The 14,986-nt window shown below is 48.9% G+C and overlaps 1 protein-coding gene across 1 annotated transcript in view; it reads left to right on the top strand.

Moving 5' to 3' along the window:
- The window catches only part of CHRFAM7A (CHRNA7 (exons 5-10) and FAM7A (exons A-E) fusion), an 89,807-nt gene that overhangs the window by 50,606 nt on the left and 24,215 nt on the right, over positions 1-14,986 (top strand). Inside the window, exon 4 of the mRNA XM_065412229.1 lies at positions 11,810-11,919. Coding sequence (XP_065268301.1) covers positions 11,810-11,919 — 110 coding nt within the window. The remainder of the gene's footprint in view (positions 1-11,809; positions 11,920-14,986) is intronic.

Genomic DNA, 14,986 nt, shown 5'->3' with positions numbered 1-14,986 from the left:
AAGAAGCAAGCCAAGACCCAGCGGCGCCGAGACAAGGACAGGGTGAGGCCGGACCCGAGTTGGGCAGCCCACGATCCCCCTCGGGATCCAGACCTCCGACTCGTGTGGAGTGGAGTAGTCCGGCCCCGTCAGTGCGTGCCTCCCCGACGATGCGGATTCCGTCGATGCCGGAGGCAGCTCAGGCAGCACGCGACATCCTCGTCCTGCCGGTACTGAGCGGGCCGCCCGAGTTGGGGCCCCGGTCCCGAGGGAAGCCGCCGTTGGGCGCTCACCAGCCCTCACTGGCCAGGTCGGAGGTAGAGGTCTCTGCTTGATCCGCGGGGCCTTCCTGAAGCCCACGACAGACCTCCACTCCGTTGTCGGGGTCGCCTGGGAGCGAGTCGGCGAAGTCCTCCTCAGCCTGCAGGAGCCGCAGACGCTGAGACAGGAAGCGTCGACGCTCCTCATCCAGCCCAAGTGATAGTAGGTCTCGATGCCATTGGCACCGCCGACCGTATCACGGTGCGCGCCATGCTCGGAGTGTATCCGGACAGTCACTGGCACCGAGGCGTCTTAGCTGTGGCCATCGACGGGACACCAGAGATAGCACCTCCGACGTCTACGTTTCATCGTCGTCGAGGTCTAAATCCTGGGGCAGGACCCGACGTGGACGGGACAGGTCGAGCCGCTCATACGGCACCATGCGATCCTCGGCCACCTCTGCCTCGGCGCCCAGCCGTCCCTCCCCGGGCCGCACCGGCCCCCAGGAACGTGTAACCCTGGTGGACCCCAGATGACTCAGTGGCAAGGGGCGCCATGGTAAGGGCAGTGGTGCCAGTGGGCACCGTGGCCCCAGGCGCCCACACCGCCGGGGCCCCGCTCCGTGGCTGGGGTATCCCAAGCCCACTCAGCGTCCCCGCCTCGGCATCGAGACCAGTCCGCGGGGACCATGCCACCGGTACCGCACCCAGACCAGGAGTGCGACATACCGGCACCGACTGATGCCCTAGGGGCCGTCCCGGTTGTCCCATCAGCACCGGATGAGTCCATAGCGGCACCGCCCCCCCCCCTTCTCAGGAGGACTTCAAGGCACACCAGGAGCTCCTCCGGCGGGTAGCCACCAACCTCCAGCTCCAGGCGGAGGAGATGGAGGAACCTTCAGACAACTTGTTTAATGTCCTCTCCTCCTCGGCACCGGGCCGTGTGGCATTACCGCTTCACCAAGGCGTAGCCAATATTTCGATTCGACTATGGCAAACCCTGTCCTCTCTGCCGCCCATTTCCAAAAAGGCAGAACGGAAATACTTTGTGCTAACAAAGGGGCATGAGTACCTTTACACTCACCCTACCCCGAACTCATTGGTGGTAGAGTCAGTCAACCACCGTGAACGACACGGCCAGCCCGCACCAACCCCCAAGGACAAGGAGGCCAGGAGACTGGACACTTTTGGGAAAAAAGTTTATTCCTCTGCCAGTTTCCAGCTCAGGGTGGCAAACCATCAAGCACTCCTGAGCAGGTATGACTTCAACTTGTGGGCTCCTTGCCAAAATTCAAGCCCTCCCTCCAAGGGCACAACAGGAAGGAGTTCAGGGCTGTAGTTGCTGAGGGTGCGGTGGCAGCAAAAGCAGCTCTCCAGGCCGCCTTGGATGCGGCTGACATGGCACTTCGTTCGATGGCTACGGCTATCTCAATGCGATGGGTGTCGTGGCTTTCCCTGTCAGGGCTCTCACTCGAATCCCAGTCCTTAATGCAGGACCTGCCATTTGATGGCAAGGCGTTATTCGCGGACCAGACAGACACTTGTCTGCACGGGATGAAGGACTCCCGCACCACCCTGCAGACACTCGGTCTGTATGTCCCGCCGGCCAAGGACAAGCCCAGACCGCAGCCCTTGGTTCCCCCTCCACGGGGCAGATACGAGCCCCCGCCCAAGAGGCCTAGGGACCAAAGGCGCAGATCATAGCATCAATCCCGCTCAGCCCCATGTCCCGGACCCTCGAAGGGCAAGAGGCAGGGCAAGAGGCGTTTTTGACTGTTTGCGGAGGGCCACCCGGCCTGTTGCCAGGGAAACCCCCCCCCCCCCCAGTTAATAAAGTTGGTTTTTGGCAACCGTTTATCTGCCTTCAGAGTACATTGGTCCCGTATAACGTCGGACGGGTGGGTCCTCAGTACCATCTCCGAGGGGTACAAGCTGCAGTTCGATTCAACCCCACTGCACCTCCCTCCGCCCCAGGGGACCCGAAGCACACCCTTCTGTTAAGTCAGAAGGTGACTCGCCTCCTCACCCTAGGCGCGGTGGAGAGGGTGTCTCAGGAATTCCAGGGCAAAGGGTTTTATTCCCGGTATTTCCTGATCCCCAAGGCGAAAGGCGGGCTAAGACCCATCCTTGACCTGTGGAATCTCAACCAGTTCCTGGTTCGCTGCAAATTCCGTATGGTATCCCTGGCCTCTATTGTCCTGTCAATGGACCCGGGAGATTGGTTCACAGCCCTGGACCTCCAGGATGCGTACTTCCATATCCACATTTTCGAGGGCCACAGGCGCTTCCTCCGCTTCCTGGTGGGGACAGACCACTACCAGTTTACGGTCCTCCCCTTTGGCCTTTCCACGGCCCCCAGGGATTTCACCAAGTGCATGGCGGTAGTGGCATCCCACTTAAGGAGGAACGGGCTGCAAATCTTCCCCTACCGTCCTGGACAACTGGCTGCTCAAGGGCAAGTCTCAATCCCAGGTGCAGACGCAGATGAAATTTCTGCTAGATACATGCACGAGTCTAGGCCCAGTGGTAAATGAGGAAAAGTCCACGTTAGTTCCGGTTCAGCGCATACACTTCATAGGGGCGCTGTTAGACTCGATGGTGGCCACGGCCTCCCTCCCCCGGGACAGGTTCGAGACGCTCAAAGGTCCCATCGCCTCGGTCACGGCCTTCCCTGTGATGACGGCACGGGTGTGCCTTCAAATCCTAGGCCATATGGCAGCATGCACCTCCATGGTGCGACACGCCAGGCTCAAGATGGGGCCCCTCCAACTCTGGCTGGCCTCCCGTTATTCCCAGGCCAGGGATGGCCTGGACAAGGTCGTCACGTTGCCACCCAACGTAGTGGCCGACCTGCAATGGTGGTCCCTCCCGAGCAACATGCTTCAAGGTATCCCCTTCCGAGAGCCCCCTCCCTCACTAGATCTGGTGTCGGACGCCTCGGACCTGGGCTGGAGAGCCCATGTGGGGAGCTTCAAAACCCAGGGCAGATGGTCGCCCCCGGAATTGTCCCTGCACATAAATGTCAGGGAACTCAGGGCACTTTGCCTGGCATGCGTGGCCTTCCGCCAGCACCTAGGAGGGAAGATGGTCAGAGTCCTCACGGACAATACGACTGCAATGTATTATATCAACAGGCAAGGGGGAACACGTTCCGTGGCCTTGTGCCAGGAAGCCCAGCTCCTGTGGGAGTTCTGTACAGCCCACGACATCCTTCGGAGGGCCTTTCACCTGCCTGGCCAAGTGCAACACGCTCGCGGATCACCTAAGCAGGTTTTTCTCCCAACAACACGAGTGGTCCCTTCACAGGGAGGTGGCCAGGCGGCTCTTCCTACAGTGGGGTACTCCCCAGGTAGACCTCTTCGCCACCGCCCATAATCGCCTATGCCCACGATTCTGCTCCAGAGTGGGAGAGGGCGAAGGGGCGATATCGGACGTGTTCCTAATCCCATGGTCGGGCCGCCTGTTCTACGCCTTCCCGCCCTTTCCCCTGATAGGCAAAGTCCTACAGAAGGTGAAGGCAGATGGGGTGCGGATTATCCTCATAGCCCCGGATTGGGCCCATCAGCATTGGTACGGGACCCTCCTGAAGCTTTCAGTGGCCTCCCCGCACAGGCTGCCGCTTCGACCGGACCTCCTCTCCCAGGAGGGAGGACGTCTCATCCATCCCAACCTGGCCGCGCTCCACTTGACAGCGTGGCTGCTCCATGGTTGAATGAGGAGGAGGGCAGGTGTTCCGAGGATGTTAGACAGGTCCTGCTTCAGAGCAGGAAGCCGTCCACACGTCGAACCTACCTGGCCAAATGGTATCGGTTCTCCATGTGGGCGAGGGAGAGGGGCTCCTCCCCCTCCTCCGCATCTCTCCAGCTCATCCTCGACTACCTCCTGTCCCTTAGGTCCCAGGGGCTGGCGCCCTCCTCGGTCAGGGTGCACCTGGCGGCTATTTTGGCCTTCCACCCACCGGTGCAGGGCCACTCTGTTTTCACACCACATGATGTCCCGGTTCCTAAAAGGGCTGGATCGGGCTTTCCCTTACACTAGACCCCCGGTCCCGCCCTGGGACCTGAACCTAGTGGTCTCCCGCCTCACAGGGCCCCCCTTCGAGCCCTTGGCCACATGTTCTTGGTCCCACTTGTCGTGGAAAGTGGCGTTCCTGGTGGCTATCACCTCAGCCCGCCGGGTCTCGGAGCTTAAGGCCCTGACCTCCGAGCCCCCGTATACGGTCTTCCATAGGGATAAGGTCCAGCTCCGCCCACACCCGGCCTTCCTGCCGAAAGTAGTCTCGGCTTTTCACATGGATCGGAACATTTTCCTCCCGGTCCTCTGTCCTAAGCCCCATTCCTCCAATGAGGAATGACGCCTGCACATGCTAGATGTGCGTAGGGCACTGGCCTTTTACCTAGACAGAACCAGGCCGTTCTGGAAATCCCCTCAGCTTTTCATTGCTTCGGCTGAGCGCATGAGGGGGCGACCGGTTTCCACCCAGCGGATCTCCCGCTGGATCACCTCGTGCATTCGCACGTGTTACAACCTGGCAGGGGTTCCCCCGCCTAATATAGTGAAGGTGCATTCGACGACAGCTCAGGCCTCGTCAGCAGCCTACGTGGCTCATGTCCCCATTCGGGACATCTGCAGAGCTGTTACATGGTCCTCTGTCCACACCTTTTCATCGCACTATGCGATCGTCTCCCAAACGAGGGATGACGCCGGGTTTGGTAGGGCGGTACTCCGCCCGGGTAACCCTTAAACTCCTACCCGCCTCCATCAGGTATAGCTTGGAGCCACCTACTGTGGAATACACATGGGCAATCACTCGAAGAAGAAAGGACAGTTACCTGTTCCGTAACTGGCTTTCTTCGAGATGTGTTGCCCAGGTGTATTCCACATCCCGCCCTCCTTCCCCTCTGTCAGAGTTGTCTGGCAAGAAGGAACTGAGGGTGGGGGGAGCGCGCAGCCCCCTTTATGGCGCAACATAGAGGCGCCACTCCAGGGGTCGCAGCGGTGCTCCCCGCTACGGGTACTGCTAAGGGAAAAACTTCCGGCACCAGTGCACGTGGCGAGCACGCACACCTATTGTGGAATACACCTGAGCAACACATCTCGAAGATCGCCAGTTACGGAACAGGTAACTGTCCTTTTATTTGTCTTTGTATTCTGTATGGAGCAGGGAAGACACCAGTTGCCAGATCAGCTGTTTACTATCAATACTGTAACTGCTGCTTGTGGCCAATGTGTAGACTAAGTTTATATGAACAGTAAAAGAATCAGTGACGTAAGTGTTTTTGTATGGCTAGTCTGGTAACAAATAACAATAAAATTCATAGATCGGCCTGATTCAAAACCCATTGAATTCGGTGGTCATCTTTCTATTATCTTGTCTTGTTTGGATTAAGAAGAATGACTTTCACTGCATATGTGTGATTCGACAATAAACTGTGCTTATATCTCTGATTACAATTACTGATATCAGCAGTATGTTTATCTGTCCATTATCCAAGTGCGTAAATGCTAAGTTTATCTCTTGAGGTGAAAAATATAAACCTGTTGATATCCCCTTCCTACATGGAGATAGTCAGGAGTAACCCTGAATTTCCTCTAGGTTACAGCAGGACCCAGGAGGGACTTCAGCTGGTCCCAGAGCTGCTCCCTATTTTCAGGTGCATCAAGAGAATCTAGCCTAAAATGTTTAAAAGTGTGTGCAATTTGGGTGTGAAAATGCCCTAGTGCACATGCTTAAGGCGAATGCTCACAAAAGAGCACGTTAGTTTGAAGATTTGACCCAGTTAGACTAAGTAAGAGGTTTCCAAACTCTCTTCCTAGGGTGGACTACATTTTAATGCATAGATTGTTTTCTTTCATGGACCATCTCTTGCCCATTCACCTTTCATCATGTCCATATGGCAACTATATAAATTGCTTACTTGGAAAGTAATAATAGGAAAATATTTCATGTCTAACTATCGTTTAATGCAATTTAGTAGCTGGAAATGAGAAGGAGAGCCAGCACCACGTAACCAGCCAGTTGCCTGGACAGCCACCAAGTGCTTTGTGTACCACAGTCTGGGAACCTCTGATCAAAATGAAATACAGAATGGATAGTACTTCCTATCAAAATAGCTTAAAATTAATTCCCTGAAGCCACCAAGTACACATTGTTTTGAAAGGAATGTGGCAACAAGGGCCGGGTTCAGTATCTAGGGATTCCTTTTCAACAATACAACACACAACCATCTCGAGCCCCCACCCAGTGACCTGGGACAATTATACAATTAGACACCATCCCCTGGGCGCCGCTAAGAGGCAATATTTCCCCTCTCACAAGCACAGAGTCTGAGTGTAGCAAAAACTTTTAATAAAAGGAGGGAAGTAACTCAGCATTAATTTGGGAAAACAGCACAACTAGGGTTCATAAACATAAACCATGAGCAAAAGACCCACCCCCAAGTAAGTTAGGCAGTATCCTTTTCCCCTCAGGTTCTTAAGTCCAGCAACCCAAAAGTCTCTTTAACATGTCCGTCCCTTCTCTGCACCCCGCTCACAGTTGCAGTCGTTGGCCTGCAGCCCCAGAGTTCACCTCCCACCATGGGTGGAAGGGGGCGGGGTAAGGAGGCACCTTACATGCTCCGCTGCTCGGGCACTTGCTCGTCGGCCCGCCGGCTAATTGCCGTGCGTCTCTGTGGGGTTCTGCTGTGGCCCTCTCTGCCAGCCACCATGCTGGCTGCTTGCCACACCTTTCTACCAGCCACCTGGCTGGCTGCTCATCGAGATGTCTTCAGGGCCCACCACTTAACACAGCTCTCACTGATTTCAGCTGTTAGGGGAGCCTCACTGCTGGTGCACACTGGGTAGTGTCTTGCAATAGAGACACTGCCCTGAAGTAGGTCTCATGCTTAGAGCTAGATATCAGTGATTTCAGCTCTGCAGGGTGCAATAAGATTCTCAATTAGCTCTTTTATTACTTATGGAGAGGAGAAGAATCAAATGGTGTCTAGGTCTCTTAAAGAGGGCCCATATCACCAGGTACAAATACCTAGCCACACCCTCTCTCAACTCATTGGGCTTTGGAACCCATGTCCCCTGCCTGGAGTGTGCCGTTCAGTTGAGGGTGAGTCCCTCCATTGGGGTATGCCTGGTACAGTTCTGCTGCCCTTGGTTCACACAACAAGGATAACAACACTTTATTACTCCTGCCCCAATAACAAGGAGCCTGGGGATCCAACACCAGCCGCAAGTGATCCTTTGGGCAAGCAATACCATCTTGCTGAGCAGCTGGGCAAGGTGGGTGTGTCCATGCAAATGAGATCAGCTCCTGAAGTCCTTTTCCACAGCTCACCACTATATGTCAGGGAAGAGCTCATTCAGACTCTGCTTACACATGTAAAATATGTGTCCATGCTAGTAGACTCAATCAAAAATCCAGATACAGGGAAAGACTCAACATTGCTACACACTGCAAGAAGGGGAGGGACAAAAAAAAAATCATATTTATTTTCAAAGGGATCCGGAAGTTGACAAGTTAAAAATGACAAAATAATTAAAAGGTTTCAGGCATAATGCAGTTATTATAAAAACTGGCATAGGTAAGGTTCTTTAGCAGAAATTGGAAGACAGAAAATAATTGTTCAGCTTATAGAAAATATGGAACTTGAGCAATTCAGACTGTTTGATTAAAAATAATTGTTAGTGGAATAAGCAGGGCGGGGGGGAAACCCCCAAAGGTACTTAGATATCCCGATTTAAGTCTACGTCAAGCAACTGACATCTGTAGAGCTAAAGGACTAAACAACATACTGCTCAGATCATTTGTCAGGCTGACAGTGTTGTAAACAAATTAGACAAAGCGTGAAAAGCACATATTTCAGCAAACTCTACAGCGACGACTATAGAAAAGGCAAAAGTGTCCAGTACATGGTGTCACATGTACAGCATGCAGCAAAACTAATCACTTTGAAACTGTGCTACTCTAACAACACAATTTTGTTAAAGCAAAATGTTTAAAAAAATAAAATAAAACTTGAATGTGAGTAATAGGACTCTGATTGGGGCAACAGACTGATGAGGGTGGTAAACTCAAGTCGAATTTGGATTTGTCTATCCCCTAATGATTTAAACAAAGCAATTGGATGGGAATGCTACCCCATGAGAATGATAGATAATGTTATTTCCAGAATGCCCAAGGTAAATCTTTTTCTGTTCTAAATGCCTGTCAAAGATTTTTGGCAAGTGCCACTGGATGATTAAAATTTCATATTGTGTGCATTTAATGCCCTGTTTGGAAAGTTTATGTTTAAAAGCCTGCCATTTGGCTTTGGAGCAGCCCTGCAAGTACTGAAGTATTATATGGAGGATATCTGATGGCTAGTTTGTGTGGAAGTTAATGCAGGGGAACAGGCGATGCATAGCATAATGAAAGGGTTTGTAAAATGTCATTGAAACTATGAGAGAAATCAAATCAAGTTAAAGCAAAATGCCAATATGAGCTAAAAAGGAAATTGTCCACATGTTCAGTGAACACAATGTTAAATCTTACCAAAAAACGTAGAAGCTCTTTGTGCGATGGAACTGCCACAAGTGAAAGATGCACTTCAAAGATTCATGGTATGAGCATGTATCATATTATAATCACCCCTACCCATTGCATATATGTGTACTACCTCTGCTTCCTGACAAAAATGCCAGTTGATATGGGGTGAAGTGCAAGCTCAGTGTCAAGAAAATAAAACACTTCAAAAGCCACTTACATGCCCTATTTTGGTTTAATCAACCTGTAAAGCTCTCAGTGTATGCAATTTCATGTGGCTTGGCAGAAGCGCTCTTGGGAACAGGTCACCAATAAGCCATTGCAAGCCTTCTTGTAATGATAGTCTTTGATATTAAATGGTAACCAGGAAAAAAACTTCTGTTGAGGCACCAATTCAGCAATACCTCTAAGTATGTGCTTAGGTGACTTAGGGCTACAAGGACCTGCTAAGCCTAAAAGGTCTTCTGTACTGGATAATATTGATGAAGACTTTGAGGTTACTGTGACACTGGTCATAATTCTGGCCACAAAAGCATATGACAGACTAAAGCCTGAACCCTTTTAAAATATAGCTTTTCAGCAGCTGGAGGAGACAATTGTAGAAGAGTGGACAGAAGAGAAGTCAATACTTCTAGCTGGTGCTAGACCTTTTTGGGTTTATCATGATGAGCTAAGTGTATGAGAGGTCATTATACAGGAAATGCTAGAAATGCTCCATAGTGAACATACTCATTTAAAAACCAAGGAAAGAGCCAGATGCACATTCTAGATCCTTGTCTACAGCTGAGAAGCATTCAGCCCAACTTGAAGCCACCTTTCTGCTCCCCCCAATTTTAGGCTGTCTGTGTGCCAGACTAGTCTCATATTGTAAATTAGAGGAGCCCAAGGACTTCTCTAAATTACAATGGCTGCAAAGAGGATTTTTCCAAAGGGACTGTTATAGCAACTAAGATATGCTAACAGGGAAGCCGCTGGTCATGTCCCTTGTTTTCTGTGCTATCTGCAAGGAGCTATTAGGAACTGCTATGCCAGTTGTGCCACTGGAAGAATCTCTACATTGTGGTGATCTGCCGGTGGCTGGCTAGGCCAGCTTTAGGGCTTCTTTGTGCTGGCAGAGTGGTGCAACATGGTGCAGCCTTTTGTTGGCTAAGCATGGCGGTATCACAGATGTAGTCTCAATAGTTGATGTATGTAAAAATATAAATTGTAGTATCCCCAAGAGCTGTTATCACCACGCAGTTCAAGACTGAGGTGGTCTGAAGCAAGAGCTGATCTTTTCCCTCTCAGAGTTGTTGACCAGTTGATGCTCAGATATTCTTAGAATAATAGTCAAGCTTGAGCTAAACACATTATGGGTTTGAGTCTCCCACACTTATTTATGCTGTGCAGGACGTAATGGAGAGCGGTTTCAACGTAAGATGCATGTGTATGGAAAACCACAGTTTAAATCTGATATTAAGCTGTTTACTACCCTTCTCCCCCAAATATCATGGCTGCTGGTTACCTCAAATTGTGAGCGAGCTGCTCGCAGCTTAGTGGTCAAAGGGATTGTATTGTTTATGGAGAACAGAAGTGGGTCTTGAACAGGGCCGGCTCTAGGCACCAGCAAAACAAGCTGGTGCTTGGGGTGGCACATTTTTAGGGGCGGCATGGCCGGCGCCAGAATGCCACCCCTAAAAATGTGCCCCGGCCGCCCTAGCTCACCTCCGCTGCTGGCGCGCGAAACAGCTGATTTGCTCACCACTGCTCGCCCTCCCTCCCAGGCTCTCAAACCTGGGAGGGAGGGGGAGATCCCGAGCGGCCGCGGCGCGCGAAACAACTGATTCGTGCGCCGCTGCTCATCCTCCCTCCCAGGTTTGAGAGCCTGGGGGGAGGAGGCAGGGCTGGGGATTTGGGGAAGGGGCGGAGCTGAGGCGGGGCCGGGGGTGGGGTAAGAAAAAAATGGGGGGGGGGGGGGACCGGCCAAAATTGTTTCTGCTTGGGGCGGCAAAAATCCTAGAGCCGGCCCTGGTCTTGAAACCCTGACCCATTTATTGGAATTTATCTGAATTTTGATCTGGATGTTTCCATGTGATGTGTCTGGGCCAAATATTGTGAGAACAACCTTCCTCGTGACACAAAACCAGGACAGCAGCTGTGCACACTCAATTTTTAAAAACAAAGTGAATTGAACTTTTGCAAATCTCTGGAAAGATTTGTGTGCCATTTCTGGCCAGTTATTTTATCCAATTTTGACTCATTTCCTAAAAAATAGTCACTAAAATATATTGCAGTCAAAGTGTGATACAGTTGATGGTGGGAGATGAGATCCCTGACATTAATGCATTTTACATTCATTGCTTAAAGAGTGACAGATCCAGACCTGCTAGCAACACAGGATTAACTAACCCTGAACTAAAAGCTAGGTCTTGACCATTGTTGCTTGCACTGGGCTGAGCAGCTATCTATGGGAGTTGTGTTCAGCACCTCTCAGGATAGGGTCCATAATTTTCAAAACCACAGCAATTAACATTCTTTTTTGAGAGTGAAAAACATGGACTGAAACTCTTTGATTGCAGACGTTCTCTCCTGTAGTAGATTTGCATTGTTCCCTTTAGAGGCTGGAAATTCAGTAGTGTAACCCTTATCAGTAGAGACTCTTGGCTGCTATACCCAAAATGCCTCTGAATGGTTACATAATCCAATCATTTTTAACAAAAGGAACTATCCAAGTTATGTCTCAGAAGCAAAATGTAATTGGAATTAGTATTAGTATTAAAAAAAAATCTGTTCTGTTCCAATTTTGTGCTCAAGACAGCATGAACAATAAAATACAAGCATATTGAACCTGCTTTTGTAGGCTGTTGTATGCAATCACTGTGAACTAAAAATGGAATTTTTGTGCTTTGCAGTGTTATTTTCAAGGTGGCTAAAGTCATTCTTTCTAAACATTTCATTGTCTGAAGCTAAATAATACTTTTAAAATAAAAATAAACTTTGGTTGGGGCTAGATAATCCCTGGAGAGAGGTAGCGATTGGAAAAAAGTGACACTAACACATTTCTTTGTGTCAGTATTGGACAGATTACTATTTACAATGGAATATGTCTGACTACCCCGGAGTGAAGAATGTTCGTTTTCCTGATGGTCAGATTTGGAAGCCAGATATTCTTCTATACAACAGGTAGGCACATCTTCATGAAAAGAAAGCATAACTATTCCTTTAGAATGTCTAGATGTTGGGTACTAGCATTCAGTGTATGGAAAGCAACCATTATGGTATTTACAACAAGAAAGATGATGATGCAAGTGTTTACCAAAAAACGTAGTTTCAGTTTCAGATACAGTGTGATTATAGAATCATAGAATATCAGGGTTGGAAGGGACCTCGGGAGGTCATCTAGTCCAACCCTCAGCTCAAAACAGGACAAACACCAACTAAAACATCCCAGGCAGGGCTTTGTCAAGCCGGGTCTTAAAAACCTCTAAGGATGGAGATTCCACCACCTCCCTAGGTAACCCATTCCAGTGCTTCACCACCCTCTAGTGAAAAAGTTTTTCCTAATATCCAAACTAAACCTCCCCCACTGCAACTTGAGATCATTACTCCTTGTTCTGTCATCTGGTGCCACTGAGAACAGTCTATATCTATCCTCTTTGGAACCCCCTTTCAGGTAGTTGAAAGCAGCTATCATGGCCCCCCTCATTCTTCTCTTCTGCAGACTAAACAATGCCAGTTCCCTCAGCCTCTCCTCATAAGTCATGTGCTCTAGCCCCCTAATCATTTTTGTTGCCCTCCGCTGGACTCTTTCCAATTTTTCCACATCCTTCTTGTAGTGTGGGGCCAAAAACTGGACACAGTACTCCAGATGAGGCTTCACCAATGTCGAATAGAGGGGAATGATCATTAGATTATTAGAATATGATTATTAGAAAACTAAACTTTACTTGCACTGTTTAATGATATTGATGGGTACAATTTTCCCCTGCTCCTGCCTGAAATGTCACTCTTTTTGAGGTAGAAGAGCTCGATTGCCTGTAGGCCCGCTCTTACTCTTTGTCCGGTTATGCCGGAAGAAGGCCAGGAGACACTGGATGTGCTTTAATTAATCTGCAGCTTTATTCCTAAATGTCTGGGAGTACTTGGCAGATAAAAGTGTGCAGTGCAGGTATGCCATAGTCATTTACGTATACCTGATAGTATAATTTACACATATCCCCCCTTTACCCATCCTGGTCCCCAGCCAACCTGCTGCTGGGACCCTGCAACATTCCCCCAAATGAGGGCTAAGGGGGGCTCTGGAGGGTGGGAAGGGTTTGGCTCCCTCTCTTACCACTCATAGGAGCCCCAACCTCCTCCTGTTTCTGCTCCTTTAAAGAATACTTCCTCTAAATCCTTTACCAATCCATTTCATCTGATTGTTGTATTCCTTCCCTACGGAGTACCTTCACTTGGCATCCTCCCCACGCCTACATAATGAGTTGCAACATCACAGCGTATCCCCGCCCCATTTCATGTTCACCCCAACTAAACCTCCAACCTGCTGTGGGAAGGAAAAAAGTCCCCATGTCACCTTGGCCCATCTGGCATTGAGGGAAAAAAGTCCTTCCCAGCCCACTGAGAGAGGACCAACTAGCATAATTCACACAGCACATCATGACAAACCCTGGTATTTAACTAGTCCCAGGGGTGGGAGTGTGGGTGCTGCTCCACTTGGTCCTGGTAAAAGAGGGCTTTTTCTGCTCCAGTGTGGACCTAAATAGACCCCCCTCTTCTGGTCACTTGGTGGGGAGAAGTGTCAGTGTCCCCACCCTGACCTGGGCTGAAGTTGCCGCAGCAAGTCACTGGCTTTCTAGCCCTCAAAGGGGCCACACACCTTTTCCTGCTTAATGTGCAGCGAGGTCATTCTCCTGTCTGTGCTCCCCCAAGCTATAGAAAATGTTAGCATACCATTAAAGGAATTGCTGCTGTCTTCTCTAAACAGCTGACTCTTTAGGTCTTTCAGGGCAGGCAGGTAGATAGCAGCAGAAATTACCAATTGCTCAATGAAGGGAGTCTGGGCGGCACTGATAAATCCTCCTCTTGCATCTTTATCTGCCAGCTTCATTTGTGGGATTTGTTTAATAACAAAGATGGTACAGTACTACTCTTTGTAAAACCACTGAGTGTTTTAAACATATTTTATGCTTGTATGTACACTAAGCTATACAAGTGCCAGTTTGTTTGTTTAAAGTGTATTCTGTGCTGAAGAAACGGGCTGAAAAATTATGATGCTGCAGCAAAATTAGTACAAGGGTAATTTTGTATGAACTCTTGTGAAAACTATGAAACTTTAAAAATATTACATAAAATATTTCCAGCAAATCACTTACTCAGTTAATTTTTAGATGGGTTCACCATAAGGCCATAATGAAACTTTCAAAGCAACCTTAACTATGGAATCCCTTTACTTTATGGTGTTCCGGTAGTAAGACTGAGGTGAGTACACATGCTAGTATATTCAGGACTTAATACCAGGAGTATCACCTATTAATAAATACACTGCAAAACCAAAAGCCATCTAAACTTCTTATTTAATAATAAAAAAGCTATATCCTAGCCTCATTCATCCATCAAGTAGAAGTCTCATAACTTTAATAGGAGTTTTGTGTGAAAATTGGGTGTAGAATAAGGTCTTTAATCTTCAATATTTTGTTAAGACAAGATTCATAGTTCATTGATAAATACCGGGTGCTGCTGCTTTGATTACTAAAAATACCTGATGTAGTAGGAGATGAAATGTGGGTTTGTTTTGAGCATGAAATGTAATTTGGTGAGTAGGCATCACCACAGTGTAACAAACCCCAAAGTATTCTTTTAGCATTTGTTCTGACACTGGTGAGTGTATCTAGCCTTTGGCAGCGTGTAGTCAGTTTTTCTGCAGGTTTCAGAATCAGTGAGAACTGCCTGTTAAAGCATGTCATTTATTTGAAAGGCAAGACTTTGCTCACCATATAACATTAGTCTGAGATACTCTTTCAATAATGTATATATTATGCATGGATTCATGATGCACATCTAAGAGAAGTTATGAGAACTATAAAGGCTGTTTGGAATTGCAGAAGTAAATCTATTCGGATATATTCTGTCCAGATTATACCCTATGCAACCCCAATGTAATCCACAGGATTGCATGGGTTACACATGGGGCAGAATTTAGCCCCATGGGACCCAATGCTACTCTTTTGAATTCAAATTTCTCTTCAGTATT

Source organism: Emys orbicularis, chromosome 10, assembly GCF_028017835.1.
Source record: "Emys orbicularis isolate rEmyOrb1 chromosome 10, rEmyOrb1.hap1, whole genome shotgun sequence".
In the NCBI taxonomy this organism is placed as follows: domain Eukaryota; kingdom Metazoa; phylum Chordata; order Testudines; family Emydidae; genus Emys; species Emys orbicularis.
Note: the sequence above shows the minus strand (reverse complement) of the source record. Positions and strands in the feature narration are given on the sequence as shown.